At 47.7% G+C, this 26,472-nt stretch overlaps 1 protein-coding gene across 1 annotated transcript in view; it reads left to right on the forward strand.

Annotated features, from left to right (window-relative positions):
* adprhl1 (ADP-ribosylhydrolase like 1) overlaps positions 1-26,472 on the forward strand; it is a 210,296-nt gene that overhangs the window by 68,330 nt on the left and 115,494 nt on the right. The window contains exons 2-3 of the mRNA XM_087992419.1: positions 21,044-21,208; positions 21,312-21,437. Coding sequence (XP_087848545.1) covers positions 21,044-21,208; positions 21,312-21,437 — 291 coding nt within the window. The remainder of the gene's footprint in view (positions 1-21,043; positions 21,209-21,311; positions 21,438-26,472) is intronic.

Consider the following 26,472-nt stretch of genomic DNA (forward strand, 5'->3'; position numbering starts at 1 on the left):
GTACTGCACTGTTGGAAGTGTAGCCCTGATGGAGTACTGCGCTGTTGGAAGTGTATCCCTGAAGGAGTACTGCACTGTTGGAAGTGTAGCCCTGAAGGAGTACTGCGCTGTTGGAAGTGTATCCCTGAAGGAGTACTGCACTGTTGGAAGTGTAGCCCTGAAGGAGTACTGCACTGTTGGAAGTGTAGCCCTGAAGGAGAACTGCACTGTTGGAAGTGTAGCCCTGATGGAGTACTGCGCTGTTGGAAGTGTATCCCTGAAGGAGTACTGCACTGTTGGAAGTGTAGCCCTGAAGGAGTACTGCACTGTTGGAAGTGTAGCCCTGAAGGAGTACTGCACTGTTGGACGTGTAGCCCTGATGGAGTACTGCGCTGTTGGAAGTGTATCCCTGAAGGAGTACTGCACTGTTGGAAGTGTAGCCCTGATGGAGTACTGCACTGTTGGAAGTGTAGCCCTGATGGAGTACTGCGCTGTTGGAAGTGTAGCCCTGATGGAGCACTGCACTGTTGGAAGTGTAGCCCTGAAGGAGTACTGCACTGTTGGAAGTTTTGCCCTGAAGGAGTGCTGCACTGTTGGAAGTGTTTTCCTGATGGAGTACTGCGCTGTTGTAAGTGTATCCCTGAAGGAGTACTGCACTGTTGGAAGTGTAGCCCTGATGGAGTACTGCGCTGTTGGAAGTGTAGCCCTGATGGAGTACTGCGCTGTTGGAAGTTTAGCCCTGAAGGAGTACTGCACTGTTGGAAGTGTAGCCCTGAAGGAGTACTGCGCTGTTGGAAGTGTAGCCCTGATGGAGTACTGCACTGTTGGAATTGTAACCCTGATGGAGTACTGCGCTGTTGGAAGTCTAGCCCTAAGGGAGTACTGCACTGTTGGAAGTGTAGCCCTGAAGGAGTACTGCACTGTTGGAAGTGTAGCCCTGGAGGAGGACTGCGCTGTTGGAAGTGTACCCCTGAACGAGTATTGCACTTTTGGAAGTGTAGCCCTGAAGGAGTATTGCGCTCTTGGAAGTGTAGCCCTGATGGAGGAATGCACTGTTGGATGAGTAACCCTGAAGGAGTACTGCGCTGTTGGAAGTGTAGCCCCGATGGAGTACTGCGCTGTTGGAAGTGTTGCCCTGAAGGAGTACTGCGCTGTTGGAATTGTAGCCCTGAAGGAGTACTGCACTGTTGGAAGTGTTGCCCTGATGGAGTACGGCACTGTTGGAAGTGTAGCCCTGTTGGAGTACTGCGCTGTTGGAAGTGTAGCCCTGAAGGAGTACTGCGCTGTTGGAAGTGTAGCCCTGATGGAGTACTGCACTTTTGGAAGTGTAGCCATGAAGGAGTACTGAGCTGTTGGAATTGTAGCCCTGATGGAAGACTGCGCTGTTGGAAGTGCAGCCCTGATGGAGTACTGCGCTGTTGGATGTGTAACCCTGATGGAGTACTGCACTGTTGGAAGTGTAAACCTGAAGGAGTACTGCGCTGTCGGAAGTTTCGCCCTGATGGAGTACTGCGCTGTTGGAAGTGTATCCCTGAAGGAGTACTGCACTTTTGGAAGTGTAGCCCTGATGGAGTACTGCGCTGTTGGAAGTGTATCCCTGAAGGAGTACTGCACTGTTGGAAGTGTAGCCCTGATGGAGTACTGCACTGTTGGAAGTGTAGCCCTGATGGAGTACTGCGCTGTTGGAAGTGTAGCCCTGATGGAGTACTGCACTATTGGAAGTGTAGCCATGAAGGAGTACTGAGCTGTTGGAATTGTAGCCCTGATGGAAGACTGCGCTGTTGGAAGTGCAGCCCTGATGGAGTACTGCGCTGTTGGATGTGTAACCCTGATGGAGTACTGCACTGTTGGAAGTGTAGCCCTGATGGAGTACTGCACTGTTGGAAGTTTAGCCCTGAAGGAGTTCTGCACTGTTGGAAGTGTAGCCCTGATGGAGTACTGCGCTGTTGGACGTGTAGCCCTGATGGAGTACTGCGCTGTTGGAAGTTTAGCCCTGAAGGAGTACTGCACTGTTGGAAGTGTAGCCCTGAAGGAGTACTGCGCTGTTGGAAGTGTAGCCCTGATGGAGTACGGCACTGTTGGAATTGTAACCCTGATGGAGTACTGCGCTGTTGGAAGTCTAGCCCTAAGGGAGTACTGCACTGTTGGAAGTGTAGCCCTGATGGAGGACTGCACTGTTGGAAGTGTAACCCTGAAGGAGTACTGCGCTGTTGGAATTGTAGCCCTGAAGGAGTACTGCGCTTTTGGAAGTGTAGCCCCAATGGAGTATTGCACTGTTGGAAGTGTAGCCCTGATGGAGTACTGCACTGTTGGAAGTGTAGCCCTGATGGAGTATTGCACTGTTGGAAGTGTAGCCCTGAAGGAGTACTGCGCTGTTGGAAGTGTAGCCCTGAAGGAGTCCTGCACTGTTGGAAGTGCAGCCCTGATGGAGTACTGCGCTGTTGGATTTGTAGCCCTGATGGAGTACTGCACTGTTGGAAGTGTAGCCCTGATGGAATACTGCACTGTTGGAAGTGTAACCCTGAAGGAGTACTGCGCTGTTGGAATTGTAGCCCTGAAGGAGTACTGCGCTGTTGGAAGTGTAGCCCCGATGGAGTACTGCGCTGCTGGATTTGTAGCCCTGAAGGAGTACTGCGCTGTTGGAAGTGTAGCCCTGAAGGAGTACTGCACTGTTGGAAGTGTAGCCCTGAAGGAGTCCTGCGCTGTTGGAAGTGCAGCCCTGATGGAGTACTGCGCTGTTGGAAGTGTAGCCCTGATGGAGTACTGCGCTGTTGGAAGTGTAGCCCTGATGGAGTACTGCACTATTGGAAGTGTAGCCATGAAGGAGTACTGAGCTGTTGGAATTGTAGCCCTGATGGAAGACTGCGCTGTTGGAAGTGCAGCCCTGATGGAGTACTGCGCTGTTGGATGTGTAACCCTGATGGAGTACTGCACTGTTGGAAGTGTAGCCCTGATGGAGTACTGCACTGTTGGAAGTTTAGCCCTGAAGGAGTTCTGCACTGTTGGAAGTGTAGCCCTGATGGAGTACTGCGCTGTTGGACGTGTAGCCCTGATGGAGTACTGCGCTGTTGGAAGTTTAGCCCTGAAGGAGTACTGCACTGTTGGAAGTGTAGCCCTGAAGGAGTACTGCGCTGTTGGAAGTGTAGCCCTGATGGAGTACTGCACTGTTGGAATTGTAACCCTGATGGAGTACTGCGCTGTTGGAAGTCTAGCCCTAAGGGAGTACTGCACTGTTGGAAGTGTAGCCCTGATGGAGGACTGCACTGTTGGAAGTGTAACCCTGAAGGAGTACTGCGCTGTTGGAAGTGTAGCCCTAAGGGAGTACTGCACTGTTGGAAGTGTAGCCCTGATGGAGTATTGCACTGTTGGAATTGTAGCCCTGAAGGAGTACTGCGCTGTTGGAAGTGTAGCCCTAAGGGAGTACTGCACTGTTGGAAGTGTAGCCCTGATGGAGTACTGCACTGTTGGAATTGTAGCCCTGAAGGAGTACTGCGCTGTTGGAAGTGTAGCCCTAAGGGAGTACTGCACTGTTGGAAGTGTAGCCCTGATGGAGTATTGCACAGTTGGAATTGTAGCCCTGAAGGAGTACTGCGCTGTTGGAAGTGTAGCCCTAAGGGAGTACTGCACTGTTGGAAGTGTAGCCCTGATGGAGTATTGCACTGTTGGAATTGTAGCCCTGAAGGAGTACTGCGCTGTTGGAAGTGTAGCCCTAAGGGAGTACTGCGCTGTTGGAAGTGTAGCCCTGATGGAGTACTGCGCTGTTGGAAGTGTAGCCCTGAAGGAGTATTGCGCTGTTGGAAGTGTAGCCCTGATGGAGTATTGCACTGTTGGAAGTGTATCCCTGAAGGAGTACTGCGCTGTTGGAAGTGTAGCCCCGATGGAGTACTGCACTGTTGGAAGTGTAGCCCTGATGGAGTACTGCACTGTTGGAATTGTAGCCCTGATGGAGGACTGCGCTGTTGGAAGTGTAGCCCTGATGGAGTACTGCACTGTTGGAAGTGTAGCCCTGAAGGAGTACTGCACTGTTGGAAGTGTAGCCCTGAAGGAGTACTGCGCTGTTGGAAGTGTAGCCCTGAAGGAGTACTGCGCTGTTGGAAGTGTAGCCCTGATGGAGTACTGCGCTGTTGGAAGTGTAGCCCTGATGAAGTACTGCGCTGTTGGAAGTGTAGCCCTGATGGAGTACTGCACTGTTGGAAGTGTAGCCCTGATGGAGTACTGCGCTGTTGGAAGTGTAACCCTGATGGAGTACTGCGCTGTTGGAAGTGTAGCCCTGATGGAGTACTGCACTGTTGGAAGTGTAGCCCTGAAGGAGTACTGCGCTGTTGGAAGTGTAGCCCTGATGGAGTACTGCGCTGTTGGAAGTGTAGCCCTGATGAAGTACTGCGCTGTTGGAAGTTTAGCCCTGAAGGAGTACTGCACTGTACGAAGTGTAGCCCTGAAGGAGTACTGCGCTGTTGGAAGTGCAGCCCTGATGGAGTACTGCACTGTTGGAAGTGTAACCCTGTAGGTGTACTGCGCTGTTGGAAGTCTAGCCCTAAGGGGGTACTGCACTGTTGGAAGTGTAGCCCTGATGGAGTACTGCACTGTTGGAAGTTTTGCCCTGAAGGAGTACTGCACTGTTGGAAGTGTAGCCCTGATGGAGTACTGCGCTGTTGGAAGTGTAGCCCTGAAGGAGTACTGCACTGTTGGAAGTGTAGCCCTGATGGAGTACTGCGCTGTTGGAAGTGTATCCCTGAAGGAGTACTGCACTGTTGGAAGTGTAGCCCTGAAGGAGTACTGCGCTGTTGGAAGTGTATCCCTGAAGGAGTACTGCACTGTTGGAAGTGTAGCCCTGAAGGAGTACTGCACTGTTGGAAGTGTAGCCCTGAAGGAGAACTGCACTGTTGGAAGTGTAGCCCTGATGGAGTACTGCGCTGTTGGAAGTGTATCCCTGAAGGAGTACTGCACTGTTGGAAGTGTAGCCCTGAAGGAGTACTGCACTGTTGGAAGTGTAGCCCTGAAGGAGTACTGCACTGTTGGACGTGTAGCCCTGATGGAGTACTGCGCTGTTGGAAGTGTATCCCTGAAGGAGTACTGCACTGTTGGAAGTGTAGCCCTGATGGAGTACTGCACTGTTGGAAGTGTAGCCCTGATGGAGTACTGCGCTGTTGGAAGTGTAGCCCTGATGGAGCACTGCACTGTTGGAAGTGTAGCCCTGAAGGAGTACTGCACTGTTGGAAGTTTTGCCCTGAAGGAGTGCTGCACTGTTGGAAGTGTTTTCCTGATGGAGTACTGCGCTGTTGTAAGTGTATCCCTGAAGGAGTACTGCACTGTTGGAAGTGTAGCCCTGATGGAGTACTGCGCTGTTGGAAGTGTAGCCCTGATGGAGTACTGCGCTGTTGGAAGTTTAGCCCTGAAGGAGTACTGCACTGTTGGAAGTGTAGCCCTGAAGGAGTACTGCGCTGTTGGAAGTGTAGCCCTGATGGAGTACTGCACTGTTGGAATTGTAACCCTGATGGAGTACTGCGCTGTTGGAAGTCTAGCCCTAAGGGAGTACTGCACTGTTGGAAGTGTAGCCCTGAAGGAGTACTGCACTGTTGGAAGTGTAGCCCTGGAGGAGGACTGCGCTGTTGGAAGTGTACCCCTGAACGAGTATTGCACTTTTGGAAGTGTAGCCCTGAAGGAGTATTGCGCTCTTGGAAGTGTAGCCCTGATGGAGGAATGCACTGTTGGATGAGTAACCCTGAAGGAGTACTGCGCTGTTGGAAGTGTAGCCCCGATGGAGTACTGCGCTGTTGGAAGTGTTGCCCTGAAGGAGTACTGCGCTGTTGGAATTGTAGCCCTGAAGGAGTACTGCACTGTTGGAAGTGTTGCCCTGATGGAGTACGGCACTGTTGGAAGTGTAGCCCTGTTGGAGTACTGCGCTGTTGGAAGTGTAGCCCTGAAGGAGTACTGCGCTGTTGGAAGTGTAGCCCTGATGGAGTACTGCACTTTTGGAAGTGTAGCCATGAAGGAGTACTGAGCTGTTGGAATTGTAGCCCTGATGGAAGACTGCGCTGTTGGAAGTGCAGCCCTGATGGAGTACTGCGCTGTTGGATGTGTAACCCTGATGGAGTACTGCACTGTTGGAAGTGTAAACCTGAAGGAGTACTGCGCTGTCGGAAGTTTCGCCCTGATGGAGTACTGCGCTGTTGGAAGTGTATCCCTGAAGGAGTACTGCACTTTTGGAAGTGTAGCCCTGATGGAGTACTGCGCTGTTGGAAGTGTATCCCTGAAGGAGTACTGCACTGTTGGAAGTGTAGCCCTGATGGAGTACTGCACTGTTGGAAGTGTAGCCCTGATGGAGTACTGCGCTGTTGGAAGTGTAGCCCTGATGGAGTACTGCACTATTGGAAGTGTAGCCATGAAGGAGTACTGAGCTGTTGGAATTGTAGCCCTGATGGAAGACTGCGCTGTTGGAAGTGCAGCCCTGATGGAGTACTGCGCTGTTGGATGTGTAACCCTGATGGAGTACTGCACTGTTGGAAGTGTAGCCCTGATGGAGTACTGCACTGTTGGAAGTTTAGCCCTGAAGGAGTTCTGCACTGTTGGAAGTGTAGCCCTGATGGAGTACTGCGCTGTTGGACGTGTAGCCCTGATGGAGTACTGCGCTGTTGGAAGTTTAGCCCTGAAGGAGTACTGCACTGTTGGAAGTGTAGCCCTGAAGGAGTACTGCGCTGTTGGAAGTGTAGCCCTGATGGAGTACGGCACTGTTGGAATTGTAACCCTGATGGAGTACTGCGCTGTTGGAAGTCTAGCCCTAAGGGAGTACTGCACTGTTGGAAGTGTAGCCCTGATGGAGGACTGCACTGTTGGAAGTGTAACCCTGAAGGAGTACTGCGCTGTTGGAATTGTAGCCCTGAAGGAGTACTGCGCTTTTGGAAGTGTAGCCCCAATGGAGTATTGCACTGTTGGAAGTGTAGCCCTGATGGAGTACTGCACTGTTGGAAGTGTAGCCCTGATGGAGTATTGCACTGTTGGAAGTGTAGCCCTGAAGGAGTACTGCGCTGTTGGAAGTGTAGCCCTGAAGGAGTCCTGCACTGTTGGAAGTGCAGCCCTGATGGAGTACTGCGCTGTTGGATTTGTAGCCCTGATGGAGTACTGCACTGTTGGAAGTGTAGCCCTGATGGAATACTGCACTGTTGGAAGTGTAACCCTGAAGGAGTACTGCGCTGTTGGAATTGTAGCCCTGAAGGAGTACTGCGCTGTTGGAAGTGTAGCCCCGATGGAGTACTGCGCTGCTGGATTTGTAGCCCTGAAGGAGTACTGCGCTGTTGGAAGTGTAGCCCTGAAGGAGTACTGCACTGTTGGAAGTGTAGCCCTGAAGGAGTCCTGCGCTGTTGGAAGTGCAGCCCTGATGGAGTACTGCGCTGTTGGAAGTGTAGCCCTGATGGAGTACTGCGCTGTTGGAAGTGTAGCCCTGATGGAGTACTGCACTATTGGAAGTGTAGCCATGAAGGAGTACTGAGCTGTTGGAATTGTAGCCCTGATGGAAGACTGCGCTGTTGGAAGTGCAGCCCTGATGGAGTACTGCGCTGTTGGATGTGTAACCCTGATGGAGTACTGCACTGTTGGAAGTGTAGCCCTGATGGAGTACTGCACTGTTGGAAGTTTAGCCCTGAAGGAGTTCTGCACTGTTGGAAGTGTAGCCCTGATGGAGTACTGCGCTGTTGGACGTGTAGCCCTGATGGAGTACTGCGCTGTTGGAAGTTTAGCCCTGAAGGAGTACTGCACTGTTGGAAGTGTAGCCCTGAAGGAGTACTGCGCTGTTGGAAGTGTAGCCCTGATGGAGTACTGCACTGTTGGAATTGTAACCCTGATGGAGTACTGCGCTGTTGGAAGTCTAGCCCTAAGGGAGTACTGCACTGTTGGAAGTGTAGCCCTGATGGAGGACTGCACTGTTGGAAGTGTAACCCTGAAGGAGTACTGCGCTGTTGGAATTGTAGCCCTGAAGGAGTACTGCGCTTTTGGAAGTGTAGCCCCAATGGAGTATTGCACTGTTGGAAGTGTAGCCCTGATGGAGTACTGCACTGTTGGAAGTGTAGCCCTGATGGAGTATTGCACTGTTGGAAGTGTAGCCCTGAAGGAGTACTGCGCTGTTGGAAGTGTAGCCCTGAAGGAGTCCTGCACTGTTGGAAGTGCAGCCCTGATGGAGTACTGCGCTGTTGGATTTGTAGCCCTGATGGAGTACTGCACTGTTGGAAGTGTAGCCCTGATGGAATACTGCACTGTTGGAAGTGTAACCCTGAAGGAGTACTGCGCTGTTGGAATTGTAGCCCTGAAGGAGTACTGCGCTGTTGGAAGTGTAGCCCCGATGGAGTACTGCGCTGCTGGATTTGTAGCCCTGAAGGAGTACTGCGCTGTTGGAAGTGTAGCCCTGAAGGAGTACTGCACTGTTGGAAGTGTAGCCCTGAAGGAGTCCTGCGCTGTTGGAAGTGCAGCCCTGATGGAGTACTGCGCTGTTGGAAGTGTAGCCCCGATGGAGTACTGCGCTGTTGGATTTGTAGCCCTGAAGGAGTACTGCGCTGTTGGAAGTGTAGCCCTGAAGGAGTACTGCGCTGTTGGAAGTGTAGCCCCAATGGAGTACTGCGCTGTTGGATTTGTAGCCCTGAAGGAGTACTGCGCTGTTGGAAGTGTAGCCCTGACGGAGTACTGCACTGTTGGAAGTGTAACCCTGAAGGAGTACTGCGCTGTTGGAATTGTAGCCCTGATGGAGTACTGCACTGTTGGAAGTGTAGCCCTGAAGGAGCACTGCACTTTTGGAAGTGTAGCCCTGATGGAGTACTGCGCTGTTGGAAGTGTAGCCCTGAAGGAGCAATGCACTTTTGGAAGTGTAGCCCTGATGGAGTACTGCGCTGTTGGAAGTGTAGCCCTGAAGGAGTCCTGCACTGTTGGAAGTGTAACCCTGAAGGAGTCCTGCACTGTTGGAAGTGTAGCCCTGAAGGAGTCCTGCACTGTTGGAAGTGCAGCCCTGATGGAGTACTGTACTGTTGGAAGTGTAGCCCTGATGGAGTACTGCACTGTTGGAAGTGTAACCCTGAAGGAGTACTGCGCTGTTGGAATTGTAGCCCTGAAGGAGTACTGCGCTGTTGGAAGTGTAGCCCTGAAGGAGTACTGCACTGTTGGAATTGTAGCCCTGAAGGAGTACTGCACTGTTGGAAGTGTAGCCCTGATGGAGTACTGCGCTGCTGGAAGTATAACCCTGAAGGAGTACTGCGCTGTTCGAAGTGTAGCCCTGAAGGAGTACTGAGCTGTTGGAATTGTAGTCCTGATGGAGAACTGCACTGTTGGAAGTGTAACCCTGAAGGAGTACTGCGCTGTCGGAAATGTAGCCCTGATTGAGTACTGCACTGTTGGAAGTGTAGCCCTGATGGAGTACTGCACTGTTGGAATTGTAGCCCTGAAGGAGTACTGCGCTGTTGGAAGTTTAGCCCTGAAGGAGTACTGCGCTGTTGGAAGTGTAGCCCTAAGGGAGTACTGCACTGTTGGAAGTGTAGCCCTGATGGAGTACTGCACTGTTGGAAGTGTAGCCCTGATGGAGTACTGCGCTGTTGGAAGTGTAGCCCTGATGGAGTACTGCGCTGTTGGAAGTGTAGCCCTGATGGAGTACTGCGCTGTTGGAAGTGTAGCCCTGAAGGAGTACTGCGCTGTTGGAAGTGTAGCCCTGAAGGAGTACTGCGCTGTTGGAAGTGTAACCCTGAAGGAGTACTGCGCTGTTGGAAGATTAGCCCTGAAGGAGTACTGCGCTGTTGGAAGTGTAGCCCTGATGGAGTACTGCACTGTTGGAAGTGTAGCCCTAAGGGAGTACTGCACTGTTGGAAGTGTAGCCCTGATGGAGTACTGCACTGTTGGAAGTGTAGCCCTGATGGAGTACTGCGCTGTTGGAAGTGTAGCCCTGATGGAGTACTGCGCTGTTGGAAGTTTAGCCCTGAAGGAGTACTGCACTGTTGGAAGTGTAGCCCTGAAGGAGTACTGCGCTGTTGGAAGTGTAGGCCTGATGGAGTACTGCACTGTTGGAATTGTAGCCCTGATGGAGTACTGCACTGTTGGAAGTGTAACCCTGTAGGAGTACTGCGCTGTTGGAAGTCCAGCCCTAAGGGAGTACTGCACTGTTGGAAGTGTAGCCCTGATGGAGTATTGCACTGTTGGAAGTGTAGCCCTGAAGGAGTACTGCGCTGTTGGAAGTGTAGCCCTGAAGGAGTATTGCACTATTGGAAGTGTAGCCCTGAACGAGTATTGCACTTTTGGAAGTGTAGCCCTGAAGGAGTAATGCACTGTTGGAAGTGTAGCCCTGAAGGAGTACTGCACTGTTGGAAGTGTAGCCCTGAAGGAGTACTGCGCTGTTGGAAGTGTAGCCCTGAACGAGTATTGCACTTTTGGAAGTGTAGCCCTGAAGGAGTGCTGCACTGTTGGAAGTGTAGCCCTGAAGGAGTACTGCACTTTTGGAAGTGTAGCCCTGAAGGAGTGCTGCACTTTTGAAAGTGTAGCCCTGATGGAGTACTGCACTGTTGGAAGTTTAGCCCTGATGGAGTATTGCACTGTTGGAAGTGTAGCCCTGATGGAGTACTGCACTGTTGGAAGTGTAGCCCTGATGGAGTACTGCACTGTAGGAAGTGTAACCCTGATGGAGTACTGCGCTGTTGGAAGTGTAGCCCTGATGGAGTACTGCACTGTTGGAAGTGTAGCCCTGATGGAGTACTGCACTGTTGGAAGTTTAGCCCTGATGGAGTACTGCGCTGTTGGAAGTGTAGCCCTGAAGGAGTATTGCGCTGTTGGAAGTGTAGCCCTGAAGGAGTACTGCGCTGTTGGAAGTTTAGCCCTGATGGAGTACTGCACTGTTGGAAGTTTAGCCCTGAAGGAGTATTGCGCTGTTGGAAGTGTCGCCCTGAAGGAGTACTGCGCTGTTGGAAGTTTAGCCCTGATGGAGTACTGCGCTGTTGGAAGTGTAGCCCTGAAGGAGTATTGCGCTGTTGGAAGTGTAGCCCTGAAGGAGTACTGCGCTGTTGGAAGTTTAGCCCTGATGGAGTACTGCACTGTTGGAAGTTTAGCCCTGATGGAGTATTGCACTGTTGGAAGTTTAGCCCTGAAGGAGTATTGCGCTGTTGGAAGTGTCGCCCTGAAGGAGTACTGCGCTGTTGGAAGTTTAGCCCTGATGGAGTACTGCGCTGTTGGAAGTGTAGCCCTGAAGGAGTATTGCGCTGTTGGAAGTGTAGCCCTGAAGGAGTACTGCGCTGTTGGAAGTTTAGCCCTGATGGAGTACTGCACTGTTGGAAGTTTAGCCCTGATGGAGTATTGCACTGTTGGAAGTGTAGCCCTGAAGGAGTACTGCACTGTTGGAAGTGTATCCCTGATGGAGTACTGCGCTGTTGGAAGTGTAGACCTGATGGAGTATTGCGCTGTTGGAAGTGTAGTCCTGATGGAGTACTGCACTGTCGGAAGTGTAGCCCTGATGGAGTATTGCACTGTTGGAAGTGTATCCCTGATGGAGTACTGCGCTGTTGGAAGTGTAGCCCTGATGGAGTACTGCACTGTTGGAAGTGTAGCCCTGATGGAGTACTGCGCTGTTGGAAGTGTAGCCCTGATGGAGTACTGCGCTGTTGGAAGTGTATCCCTGAAGGAGTACTGCGCTGTTGGAAGTGTTGCCCTGATGGAGTATTGCACTGTTGGAAGTGTAACCCTGATGGAGTACTGCACTGTTGGAAGTGTAGCCCTGATGGAGTACTGCACTGTTGGAAGTTGTTCCCTGAAGGAGTACTGTACTGTTGGAAGTTGTTCCCTGTTTGAGTACTGCACTGTTGGAAGTGTAGCCCTGATGGAGTACTGCGCTGTCGGAAGTGCAGTGTTGAGGTGGGCTGATGTCTGCATGGATTGATGTAAGTGGTGCCATTTTCCTTTTCAGAGAAGAGCAGGAGAATTTTGTATCCTGCCCAGTGTCCTACCCAATGTGTATCAGAACTATGTGATCACTAAATCAGGGAATCTGCCCACTTCAGGTGTACAGTTAGTGTGCCCCTTAGCTGCTGCCCTGTCATCTCCATCACTACAATAACTACACTTCCAAGTTGCTTCAATAGCTTCCAAGAGCCTTTAGCTGCCCTGATGGTTTGTAATAGTTGCTATCTAATTGCGATTTCTGTTTGTTGACAATGCATCTACTGATACCCGCCAGATGGCAGAATGCCTCCTGGTACAGCCTGGCCCGGCCCCAGCTAGGAAGCTGTGGCTGATGCCCAGTTAATTGGAGGTTCAAGTACTTGGAGGTCACTAACCGTACCATCCTGCAGCATCTTGAACCGCAGCAAACGTGGTCCTCACTTGCCTAAACCACCTGGGGGATTTGGGACTGAGAGCAGTGATACCGTAAGGAAGGGGTCACATGAAGATTTGTGTGAAAGTTCTAGTGTGATGTCCCACCGGAGTGAGACACTGTAAATTGAGCCTCATTATTCCCAGTGTTGCACCTAATGTTAATTCTTTTTTGTGTGCACAGCATCTCAATTTGTCTTACTTTTAGACTAAGGTTGATATAAAATATGAACCAGGTTCCTGTACTCAACAAGATTTTTTACTTATTATAAGTAACTGGACTATAGTAACAGATAAACAGATATAAACCATTGGGAGAAAGCAATGACTACAGATGCTGGAGATCAGAGTCCAGAGTATGGCACTGGAAAAGCACAGCAGGTCAGGCAGCATCCGAGGAGCAGGAGAATCGAGGTTTTGGGTGTAAGCCCTTCGTCAGGAACGTTGCGGGGGGGAGGGGGGAGAAGAGGGATGAGAAATTAATAGGAGGGTGGGGCTGGGGCTGGAGGAAGGTAGCTGGGAAGGTGATAGGTGGATAGAGGTGGGGGGGTGATGGTGATAGGCTGGAGAAGAGGGTGGAGCGGATAGGTGGGAAGGAAGATGGACAGGTAGGACAGGTCAAGAGGGCAATGCCGAGTTGGAGGGGTGGATCTGGGATAAGATGGTGGGGGGCGCGGGAGATGAGGAAATTGGTGAAATCGACATTGATTCTGTGTGGTTGGAAGGTCCCAAGGTGGAAGATGAGACGTTCTGCCTCAGTTGGGTGGCTAGAATTTGGCAGTGGGGGAGGCCCAGGACTTGCACGTCTTTGGTGGAGTGGAAGAAGGAGTTGAAGTGATCACCCATGGGGCGGTGGGGTTGTCTGGTACGTGTGTCCCAGAGGTGTCCCCTGAAATGTTCCGCAAGTTGGCGTCCTGTCTCCCCAGTGTAGAGGAGACCACATCGAGAGCAATGGACACAGTAGATGAGGTGTTTGGATGTGCAGGATAATGTCTGCTGAATGTGGAAGGATCTTTTGGGCCCTTGGACGAAGGGGAGGGGAGAGGTGTGGGTGTTGGTTTTACACTGCTTGTGGTGGCAAGGGAAGGTGCTGGGGTCGGGGGGTGGGTTGGTGGGGGGCATGGACCAAATGAGGGAGTCGCAGAGGGAATGGTGTCTGCGGAATGTCAATAGGGATGGGGAGGGAAATATTTTCTGGTGGTGGGGTCTGACTGTGGGTGGCGGAAATGGCAGAGGGTAATGTGCTGTATTCAGAGATTGGTGGGGTGGAAAGTGAGGACGGGGTTGGGTGGGGAAATTCTATCCCCCTTAACATGTACCATTGGCATGTAAGATTACTAACTCAGCTGACACACACACACACACACGAGGTAGAAATAAACTAGAAAGTTGGCTCGGTGATTTTTACTCCCACATTCCAATGCTGTGATTTTCAGCCAACCAGGCCCTTGATGTTCACTTGTCTTTTTCGGAAAGCTTTTGCTGGGTTTTTAAGAAGTACAGATCAAACTTGGAAAATGTCTCTGATTTGTCAGTTCGAAAGTCACAGCTCACAGCGACTGCTGCAGAAAAGCTGCAGTAATTGGTTTTCCTCAAGATTAAACTGAGCTTATTTTTATGCTGTAGAAAACAGGCTGGGTCTGCTGGGAAGGACAACAGCCTACGTCCCCTATGTCATTCTCTCTCCCCGTGTCTGTAACTTGTTTCCAGTTCCAACCTCTCCAGTTTACTGTAAACCAATCAGCTTCACTTCTGATCAACAAATCTAATCCTCATCATCTGCATATTGCTGAAACCCATAGTCACAAATAACAGAGTTCACAATAGGTATGAAATTAGACAGGCATCCTGGTAATTTTGCTTTTAAATCAATTCTACCTCCTTGCAATCCACACTTTTCAAAGACAAAAAAAAAAGACACGATTCTAACATTAGTTCCTAGCATTTGTGTGTAAGCAGTGTAAAATGGAATACAAGTTTACATTTGTTTTTAGATTAGATTACTTACAGTGTGGAAACAGGCCCTTCGGCCCAACAAGTCCACACCGAGCCAGACCCCCTACACCTAACACTAAGGGCAATTTAGCCTGGCCAATTCACCTGACCTGCACATTTTTGGACCGTGGGAGGAAACCGGAGCACCCGGAGGAAACCCACACAGACACGGGGAGAATGTGCAAACTCCACACAGACAGTTGCCTGAGGTGGGAACTGAACCCGGGTCTCTGGCGCTGTGAGGCAGCAGTGCTAACCACCGTGCCGCCGTGCCACCCTCTAATATTTATGAGCCTGCAGTGGTGGATGTCACAGATCTCAATGATTATCCGTTGCCATGGGGACCTATTGCAAGAGAGAGTGGGCAATGTTGTTATGGAGGATTGCGCAGGGCACAGGACTATTTTAACTAAGTTCCTGTTCATGTAAGCTCTGCCAAAGAGGTCAGACTTCAGAGGAGCACCTGACTGCTTCTGCTCAAACCTCACTAGCATTGAGATCTTCCAGTGATACCCTCCTTAGCGAATGATTGGCACTCCTCACACTGCGGTGGTTCAAGTTATCCCCATTGTAAAGGAATACTGTGCGGAATGCAGCAGTTTTGACCATTAGTTGACCCACTCTCACTGGACTGTGTTGCAGAAGATTGCCAGACCTCACGAGGACGAAGAACCATTTCTGGACTCTCATGCTTGTGTCTAATTGCTTTTGGTTGCATGAGTGTTCATGGAATCAAGGAATCCCTACAGTATGGAAACAGGCCCTTCAGCCCAACAGGTCCACACCGACTCTCCGAAGAGTATCCCACCCAGACCCATTCCCCTACCCTACCCTCTACACTTCCCCTGACTAATACACCCATATCCCTAAACACTATGGGCAATTTAGCATGGCCAAACTTTGGACTGTGGGAGGAAACCGGAACACCCAGAGGGATCCCACGCAGGAGGCTCATCACTTTTCATCAAAGTACCATGAACCTGGGGTGTAGGGGAGAACGCTGGTCCCTAAGGCACCACTGGCTCATTGTGTGGGGTCAAAGGTTGAAGGGAAAGTAAAGAGTGCTAGCTAGCAGTGTAAGAACATACCAGAGCAGTCACCAGGAAAGTGAGCAGAAAGTTGCTCAATGCACTGATAGCTATCAGGGGTTAAGTACGAAGAGAACGGAAACCCAAAGGTTTATGAGGGCTGCTGGTTGACTGGCTAAGAGCTGAGAACAACATGAGTACGTTCAATGGTGAGTTGGACCTGGTGGCAAAGCAGCAAGCTCCAGAGTCCTGCCTTGTTCCTCCTGGCTGGTCATAGGGACTTCATCAATTGGATTCCTTCACCAAACAGGGCATCTGTTTGATGCAGGCATGCACCGCAGATCGAATATGATGATTAATAATCTTTACTTCAGCCTGAAAGAATCACAATGAAAATTAAACACTGCTGTTGCTTTGAATGTAAAATACAAGGCCTTGGAGGTGTGGCAGCAGCGTGCAGGTCTTGGGTGAGATGGATTACAGAATGACAGTATACAGTTCTTACAACATACTTTCATTGCATACCTACAGAATCTTCACACTGGGTACAAACAGTACCTCCAAAATTCTCTCAATTTTCAAAAAGTACTTATAGAATACACCCAGTATAGTCGATTGCATCTACACTATACAGTCAGTACTTGTAGCTTTCTTAGACAATGTGCGTACATTATGGGCAAAGTATTTCACAGTTCCTCCTGAAAACCTCCACAGTCTGCAGGATACTCCCACAGTATACACATGCGTGCACCGAGTATTTGCAGTGTAATCCCACAGTATACACACAGATCACACTGTCTCCTTTCAAATTACAAGGCAGAATATAATCACAGTACACAGCCACGCAGAACATACAAACTACACCCCAGTACACCTGCAGAAAAAGGCCACAGTACACATAGTGCCTTCAGAATATTCCCTCAGCAAACACACAGCGTTAAACCTGTCCCAAGGATAGAGAATCCCGATAATACCCATGCAGTGTTGTACAGAGTATCTTCATTTCTTTTGCCTCATGTGAAATTGTACGTACGAACATTTTCATGAAATCTTTGAAAGTAAGATCATATAAATTGGGTGCAACACTAAGACCAAGGCTGATTTTTGATCTCCACTCTATTTTCTTGCCTAATCAACATGTGCCTTATTTTCCTTACAGCCCAACAATATATCAACCTCAGCCTTAAATATACACAACAACGGGACACATTGAGATCTCTTGCAATTATTTCATGATATCTTCATGACTGAATTTACACTGAATGACCATTTAAACAAAAGTGAATTGGAGGAAAAGTTGACTGGAGGAAAATATTGATGATCAAATCAATTAGAAAATGTCCCTGAGTTTTGCATATTTCTGAAAGTGTTTAACACAAATCACCTTGTTATTTTTTTGTCTGGACCACCATTGGGTAGTTCATCCTTTAAGAGCCGGGGATAGTTGGCACTCCAACAGAATGCAAGGTATTCTGTGAATTTGTGTGCACTCATTGACCTCCATCAGAATCCTGTTCTAGAGATCACTGACATTACTCAGATATGGTTCTGGGTACCCAGAATAGCACGTAGCAGATTAGAGCCCAGTGGTGATGAGTGTGAAAACTCATGTAACACAACCAAACACTGCCTTGATATATCACCCATTTAGCACAAGGCTGATTGACTGCACATTTTTATTTTCTTTAATCTTACAAGTTGGCAGTCTGTGAAACAGCCAATTAAGGAGTAGTGTAGAATATAGGAATGAGTGACCCAAAGTATCTAGGAGGAAATTCTTATTTGTGAGGGGTAATGGAGCCTTAGTTATGGCTTACTTTGGAGCCTGATCAAAGTCTTAGAGTCATAGAGCTGTATAGCATGGAAATAGACCTTTCAGTCCAACTGGTCCATGCTGACCAGATATCCTAAATTAATCTAGTCCTATTTGCCATCATTTGGCCCTAAACCCTTCCTATTCATATACCCATCCAGATGCCTTTTAAATGCTGTAATTGTATCAGCCTCCACCACATCCTCTGGCAGCTCATTCTATACACATACCACCCTTAGGTGAAAATGTTGCCCCTTAGGTCTCTTTTATATCTTTCCTCTCTCACCATAAACCTATGCCCTTTAGGTCTGGACTCCCTGACCCCAGGAAAAAGACCTTGCCTATTTATCCTATCCATGCCCCTCATAATTTTATAAACCTCTATAAGGTCACCCCTCAGCCTCCAACGCTCCAGGGAAAACAGCCCCAGCCTGTTCAGCCTCTCCCTATAGCTCAAGCCCTCTAACCTTGGCAATATTCTTGTAAGTTTTTTTCTGAACCCTTTCAAGCTTCACAACATCTTCCCGATAGGAAGGAGACCAGAATTGCACGCAATATTCCAACAGTGGCCTAACCAATGTCCTGCACAGCCACAACGTGACCTCCCAACTCCTCTACTCAATACTCTGACCAATAAAGGAAAGTAGAGTCAGTGCCTTCTTCACTATCCTATCTACCTGTGACTCCACTTTCATGGAACTATGAACCTGCACTCCAAGGTCTCTTTGTTCAGCAACACTTACCATTAAGCGTTTAAATCTTGCCCTGATTTGCCTTCGTCTACATTTGTCTATTTGTCCATTTGTTTACATTAAACTCCACCTGCCTCTCCTCAGACTATTGGCCCATTTTTTGTATTATTTGTTCACAGGACGTGGGTGACACTGACTAGGCAACATTTATTGCCCATCCTTAATAGCCCAGAGGGCAGTTAAGAGTCAACCACATTGCTGAGAGTCTGGAGTCACATGTAGGCCAGACCAGGTGAGGATGGCAGTTTCCTTCCCTAAAGGACATAAGTGAACCAGATGAGTTTTTCCAAAATCAGCAATGGATACATGGTCATCATTTGACACCTAATTCCAGTTTTTTTAAGAAATTGAATTCAAATCCCTTGATCTGCCATGGCAGGATTTGAACTCAGGTCCCCAAAACATTACCTTGGCCTCGAGATTAACAGTCCAGGAACAGTACCACTAGGCCATTGCCTCCACTGCTCTGATTAAGGTCCTGTAGTACTCTGAGGTAATCTCCTTCGTTGCCCACTACAATTCCAATTTTGGTGTCGTCTGCAAAATTACTAACCATACTTCTGAAGTTCACATCCAAATCATTTATATAAATGATGAAAAGCAGTGGATTCAGCACTGATCCTTATGGCACACTGCTGTTCACAGGCCTCCAGTCTAAAAAGCAACCCTTCACCACCATCCTCTACCTTTGAGCTAGTTCCATAGCCAAATGATTAGTTCTCCCTGTATTCCATCTCATCTAACCTTGCTAACTCGTGTACCATGTGGAACCTTATTGTACGCCTTATTGAAGTCCATGTAGATCACGTCCACCTCTCTCCCGTCATCAAACCTCTTTATTACTTCTTTAAAAAACGCAATCAAGGCGGGTAGATATGATTTCCCATACAAATACACACACTGCAGAAACCAAATTGTATATCACTGATCAACAACAATCTCACAATTTTCATTTTTCCTTGTCGACTCTTTCATTGTCATGCTCTTTGCTTGAAAACACCTCCCAGAGTTAATTTATATATCTTTATTCTTTTTGCTGCTAATTTATATTTCACATTGATTCTTTGAGTGCTGTGCATTGCTTTGAAATTGTTCAGCATTCTTGTTTTAACCCATCCATTTGCTCATTTTTCTTTACTCACTGTCACAAAGCTAGTCCCTCTTTTTTCTAAAGGCTGTTCCTTGGCTCAAGGGTACTCTGTCTTTGATTTTTTTCACAGGGGAAATAAACCAGGCTGGGCTCCGATCAGTCTGGTTTGGTACAGAGATGAAAAGGATTTTGAGAGGCCTTTTGTTTATATGTAAACAGATGAGACTTCAGGCCAAAGTGGTCATGTTTTAGAAGTGACCTGTATAATGAAAGGGGAGTGGTCAGCTCTCTTGCTGAGCAGTTTAGGTCAGTCCTGAACTGTGTGGAAACTCTCTCTTTCTCTTTCAGCCCTTCAACTTCAACCTGTAAGCATGTGTTCCATTTATACTGGGTTTTAAAGCGAGTTTGTTTATTGGGACTGTTGTGTATATTCGGAACAGCATACTTAAGTCTAGTTTGGATAGACTGAGTTCTCTGGGGTTCTTTATTCTATTCTTTGTGTTTAATTGTATAATTTTGTGGATGAATTTCTGTCTGTTTTAAAATCTAGTAGTCAACCTCACTAACTTAATCTGGATAATTTTCGCTGTACACTTACCAAAACAAATTGCAAAGTTATGGTCTGGGGCTGCCTGCTTAAGAATGTTTGAGTGGTCTGGCTGAGTCGAAAACATCTCTCATGAGATTTGGGCATTACTGGCTGCTCAGAAATTACTGCCTGTCCCGAGTTACCCCAGAGGTGGTGATGGTGAGTTGCCTTCTTGTCTATGTACTGCCGTCCGTTTTCATTCCTGTTTTCCCTTATAGCAGCTGATACAACTGAGTGTAAAATGTTGGTAATGAAAAGAGACAGGCTACATTATAGACAATAGGTGCAGGAGTAGGCCATTCAGCCCTTCGAGCCTGCACCGCCATTCAATATAATCATGGCTGATCATCCTTAATCAGTATCCTGTTCCTGCCTTATCCCCATAACCCTTGATTCCACTATCCTTGAGAGCTCTATCCAACTCTTTCTTAAATGAATCCAGAGACTGGGCCTCCACTGCCCTCTAGGGCAGAGCATTCCACACAGTCACCTCTCTCTGGGTGAAGAGGTTTCTCCTCATCTCTGTCCTAAATGGTCTACCTCGTATTTTTAAGCTGCGTCCTCTGGTTCGGCACTCACCCTTCAGCGGAAACATGTTTCCTGCTGCCAGAGTGTACAATCCTTTAATAATCTTATATGTCTCAATCAGATCCCCTCTCAGTTTTCTAAACTCAAGGGTATACAAGCCCAGTCACTCCAGTCTTTCAGTGTAAGGTAGTCCCGCCATTCCAGGAATTGACCTTGTGAACCTACGCTGCACTCCCTCAATAGCCAGAATGTCTTTCCTCAAATTTGGAGACCAGAACTGCACACAGCACTCCAGGTGTGGTAAGTGTATTTGGCATTTGGAATGCATTGAGTGACACTGTAGCGAAAGCAGGTTCAATCAAAGCATTCGATAAGGAATTGGATTATTATCCAAAAGCAAAGCACGTGCAAGGTCACGGGGAGAAGATCATGGGGGGGGGTCACCTGATAAAGTCCTCTTTTGACAATACAGTGGATCAAATGCTTCCTCCAGCACTGAAACAATTTGTTGATTCTGCGAAATGAATCGAAGCTGCTTGCATTGACATGGCACCCATAATGTGGTAGGGTGCCCTAAGGTGCGTCACAGGAGCTATTACCATATAAACGTTTACACTCAATCACCTGATACAGCATTAGGGCAGGTGACTAGAAGCCTGGTCAAAGAAAAGGGTTCTAAGAAGCAGACTGAGGGAAAGAGGCGAGGTGGAGAGGTGTAGAAGTATACAGAGGGAGTTTCAGAGTTTAAGTGCCAGACAGCTGAAAGTGCAGTCGCCAGTAGTGGGTCATTTAAATCAGGACTTGCCAGAGGAAAGCAGAGATCTTAGAGGGTTGTGAGGCTAGAGGAGATAACAGAGATGTGGTGGCCAAGGGCATGGAAGGATCCAAACATGCCTTTTTAAAAGAATGTTCAGAAACTAACTTTATCTGTACTTGAACTTCTAGATTTCTGGTCCCTTGAGGACCTTTATCGTGAAATGGTGAAAGTCTACGCTGAGATTGTTGAGAAAATCCATAAACGACGACCAGACCCAGCGACCATTGAAGGCTGCACCCAACTCAAACCCGATAACTATGCCCTGGGATGGCACACCCCTTTCAATGAGAAAGGTATGCGGTACCCACTGCAGGTGTCGTCTTGGTAATCAGGAGCAGCTCAATGTCTGACCACAGTCCTGACATTTCACCTCTCACCATTTCTGTTTTAATGAAGGGTCAGGATTTGGGGCAGCCACTAAAGCCATGTGCATCGGGATGCGGTATTGGCAACCTGAGAAACTGGACAATCTCGTGCAAGTGAGCATCGAATCAGGGCGAATGACACACAACCACCCTACAGGTAATAACGTACAAAATTGAAGTCCAATTGACTTTTCAAAATTCTTCCATCATTCGCTAAGGTCGAAACAGACCTTTCACATGAACTCTCCCATCTTCACGTTCCCCAATTCCTTCAGTTCCCCACCATCAATCAATTTCTCTCTTGAATATACTCAATAACTGAAAATCCGTGCCTCTGGGATACTGATTTTTAAAGAATCACTTCCCATTGAGAGAAGACATCTTTCCTCAATCTTCTTCTTGCCCCTCCCATTTCTACAACTCTATTACCTGACACTTCACTTTCAATTACTCCAATCTCTCAGAATGCTATATTTCCCCCTTCCGACCCCAGGTACTTGAAACTAATCACTTTCTTCAAGTCTTCAACCATAATCTCTACGCTGCCATTTTGATCCTCAAATTGACAGTCCAGAATCTGTGTCTCCAATCCACTGATTTTCTGCAGTGTTTTTCTCCAGTTCTCCAGACACTCAATCACATTCTTGTCATCCCCTCTGTATGGTTCAATGTCATCTGCATTTGCCATTGATCCTGGGACTTCTCATTTCACTTCCTTAGTTAGAATATCCAAATAATCAAGATGGAATAGGACCTCAATGCCAGTCTTTGATGTGATCTAATTCTGACTTTAAATCTTTCATTCTTCCTCCTCACTGCTTCTTATTCTTGTCTGGTACTCCTTGTACATGAACTATAATAGTCTTATGTACCTCTCGGAGGAGAATTCACAAATTCTAGCCCATCTCCAGGCTTCTTCCCTAGGCACCCAGTCATAAACCTTCTCTACATCAATAAATGCAACCTTCATGTTGCATTGACCTTCCCAAAGTTTCTCCATCACCTGACTCAATGCTTGACTAGTGTGAATCACCTCAGCTTACCTTCAGGTCTACTTAAGAGAGGATCTGTCAAAAGTGCATGATCATCTTTTGCAAGGTTTGTGAAGGTTTGTAGCTCAGGTTTAGGGTGTAGGTCTGCTCGCTGAGCTGTAGGTTTGATATCCAGACGTTTCATTACCTGGCTAGGTAACATCATCAATGGCTACCTCCAAGTGAAGCAAAGCTGTTGTCTCCTGCTTTCTATTTATATCTTTCTCCTGGATGGGGTTCCTGGGGTTTGTGGTGATGTCATTTCCTGTTCATTTTCTGAGGGGTTAATAGATGGCATCTAGATCTATGTGCTTGTTTATGGCATTGTGGTTGGAGGGCCAGGCCTCTAGGAATTCTCTGGCATGTCTTTGCTTAGCTTGTCCCAGCATAGATGTGTTGTCCCAGTCAAAATGGTGGTTTTTTTCATCCGTGTGAAGGGCTACGAGGGAGAGAGGGTCGTGTCTTTTTGTGGATAGCTGGTGTTCGTGTATCCTGGTGGCTAACTTTCTTCCTGTTTGTTCCACGTAGTGTTTGTGGCAGTCCTTACATGGAATTTTGTAGATGACGTTGGTTTTGTCCATGGGTTCTACTGGGTCTTTTAAGTTTGTTAGTTTATGTTTGAGAGTGTTGGTGGGTTTGTGTGCTACTAGGATTCCGAGGGGTCTTTATCTGTGTTTCGAAATATCGGGACCTGAAGAGAAAACTTGACAAACTCACAAACAAAGACAAAACTGATAACACAGGGGCATGGATAAAGAACTTATCAGACCGGACCCTATCAGACACAGAAGAAGCGGTACTAGTAAAAGGGTTAAATTTCAATTCAAGACGCTGACAAGCAGGATTTCCTAGCGGCATTAGAAACCACATTGAAGGACAACAATCTCACAGACAGACAGTTGCACCTACTCTGAGCCGAAAGAGGGAAGGAAACAAACTGCACACACAAGGAAAGAAAGCCCTAGAAAACCTCAAAAAAGACAAAAACATCGTTATATTACCTGCAGACAAAGGTCGGCTCACAGTCATCCTGAACAGAAGGGACTACATCGAGAAAGACAATGCACTACTCGCAGACACCAACGCCTACCAACAGGTGGTGCTAGACCCAACCCCACAAATAGGAAACAAAATGACATATCTCCGAAGAAAATTACACAATTCCGGACAATTAAACAAGACAGAATTCCAGAAAATGAAACCCGAGGGGACCAACACCCCACGATTCTATGGATTACCCAAAATCCATAAACCCGGAGCCTCCCTCAGACCTATCGTCTCACTACCCGGAACACCAACTTACAGACTGGCCAAAGAACTACATGCAAGACTGAAGTACCTAGTAGAAGAGTCACAGCACTCCATCCACTCCACCCAGGAATTCCTAAAAATCATCAAAAACACCAAAATAGAGGAAGACGAAGCAATGACCTCATTCGACGTAACAGCACTGTTCACCTCCATCAACATCGACCTGGCAAAGGAAACACTTACCGCACTTTTAGAACAGACCATCACACACACCCCAACCACCATCAATCACATTACCAACGAAAACATCATGAAGCTAGTGGACCTGTGCCTCACCACCCACTTCACTTTCAACAACATAGTCTACAAACAAACTAATGGCACACCCATGGGATCTCCGCTATCAGGATTCATAGCAGAAGCGGTAATGCAAAGACCAGAACAAACAGCCCTACCAACCATCAAACCAAAAATCTGGGTCTGCTGCGTAGATGACACCTTTGTCATCACAAAATGAAACAAGATAGAAGAGACATTCAACATCATCAACAACACCCTCACAGGCATAAAGTTCACCAAGGAGGAAGAAACCGACAACAAACTCGCATTCCTGGGCGTCACAGTCGAAAGAAAGGACAACGGAGAACTACAAACCTGTGTATACAGAAAACCGACAAACACTGACCAAATACTCAACTACACCAGCAACCATCCCAACACACACAAACGAAGCTGTATCAGAACACTATTCCAATGAGCCACCACACACTGCAGCACAGACGAACTTCGGAAAACAGAGGAGAACCACCTGTACAACGTATTCAAGAAGAACGGATCCTCAAAAAATACAGTGTGCAGATTCCTCAAGAACAAACCAGGACAAGCAGACCAAACACAGCCAGAAACCCTAACCACCTTACCATACATCAAAGAAGTCTCAGAAATGACAGCCAGACTACTAAGACCCCTCGGAATCCTAGTAGCACACAAACCCACCAACACTCTCAAACAAAAACTAACAAACTTAAAAGACCCAGTAGAACCCATGGACAAAACCAACGTCATCTACAAAATTCCATGCAAGGGCTGCCACAAACACTACGTAGGACAAACAGGAAGAAAGTTAGCCACCAGGATACACGAACACCAGCTAGCCACAAAAAGACACGACCCTCTCTCCCTCGTAGCCCTGCACACGGATGAAAAAAAACACCATTTCAACTGGGACTACACATCTATCCTGGGACAGGCTAAGCAAAGACATGCCAGAGAATTCCTAGAGGCCTGGCACTCCAATCACAACGCCATAAACAAACACATAGATCTAGATGCCATCTATCAACCCCTCAGAAAATGAACAGGAAATGACATCAGCACAAACCCCAGGATCCCCATCCAGGACAAACATATAAATAGAAAGCAGGAGACAACAGCTTCGCTTCACTTGGAGGTAGCCAATGATGATGTTACCGAGCCAGGTAATGAAACGTCTGGATATCAAACCTACAGCTCAGCGAGCAAACCTACAGTGCATGATCAATAAGTTTTGCATGATCAAGAAGGAGAAATCAAACTCATACTGAGTCAGTATGTATTCCTGGGAGTTTGGAGCAATGTGGGAATTCCGCGCAGAGGGGATGAAATGCTTTTTCGCTTGCTTTTTGGCTAATAAGTTTGTAATGTCTTTTTTATGGAATAACTTGAAGTTCAGGACTGGGGGGCCCAGCATAAGAGTAAGAGTGACATCACAGGTAAACCATAAATTCATTCGTTGGTAATAGCTGCTAATTGGATGAATCTATTATAGGTTACTTTTAGATTGGAGGTAAATAGGAGAAATATTTTACAGATGGTAATAGAAAATGAAAAGGTGAAGGACGAGGTAGGATTGCAGATTAGTGATGGAGCTGATTGTTACCAGGAAATACAAGGATAGGACAAAACGTCAAATTGTACCAAGTAAGTATAAAAGTATAAGGAAATTCAATAATAGAAAAAACTTAAAGGCTTTGTATCTTAATGCTTGAATAGATAGATGAACGGATAGCGTGGGTTACTAGGGGAAGCGAGGGAAGACATCGCTGCGCCTTTGACGATGGTCTTTGCGTCCTCACTGTCCACTTGAGTCGCCCCAGATGATTGGAGGGTGGCAAATGTTATTTCCTTGTTTAAGAAATGGAATAGGGATAATCCTGGGAATCATGTCAGTCTTAAGTCAGTGGTGGGCAAATTATTGGAGAGACAGGATTTATGATTATTTGGGAAAGCATAGTGTCATTAGAGATAGTCAGCATGGCTTTGTGAGGGGCAGGTCATGCCTCACAAACCTTATTGAATTCTTTGAGGTTGCGACAAAACACATTGATGAAGGTAAAGCAGTGGATGTGGTGGAAATGGATTTTAACAGTGCGTTTGATAATATCCCTCATGGTAGGATCATTCAGAAAATAAGGAGGATGGGATACAGGGAAATTTGGCTGTCTGAATACAGACATGGCTGGCCCATTGAAGACAGAGGGTGGTGGTAGATGGAAAGTATTCAACCCGGAGCTCGGTGACCAGTGGTGTTCCACAGGGATCTGATCTGGAATCTCTGCTGTTTGTGATTTTTACAAATGACTTGGATGAGGAACTGGAAGGGGTGGGTAATGATACTAAGATAGGTGGAGTTGTGGATAGTGTGGAGGGCTGTTGTAGGTTGCAATCAGGACATTGATAGGATGCAGAGCTGGGCTGAGAAGTGGAAGATGAAGTTCAACCTGGAAAAATGTGAACTGCTTCGTTTTGGAAGGTCAAATTTGAATGCAGATTACAGGTTTAAAGGCAGGATTCGTGGCAGTGTGGAGGAACAGCGGGATCTTGGGATCTGCGTCCCTAGATCCCTCAAGGTTGCCACCCAGGTTGACAGGG

The sequence above is a fragment of the Chiloscyllium plagiosum genome, unplaced genomic scaffold (genome assembly GCF_037043375.1).
Source record: "Chiloscyllium plagiosum isolate Xiang-an unplaced genomic scaffold, Cpla_swu_hap1 HiC_scaffold_12, whole genome shotgun sequence".
NCBI classification, from domain to species: Eukaryota; Metazoa; Chordata; class Chondrichthyes; order Orectolobiformes; family Hemiscylliidae; genus Chiloscyllium; species Chiloscyllium plagiosum.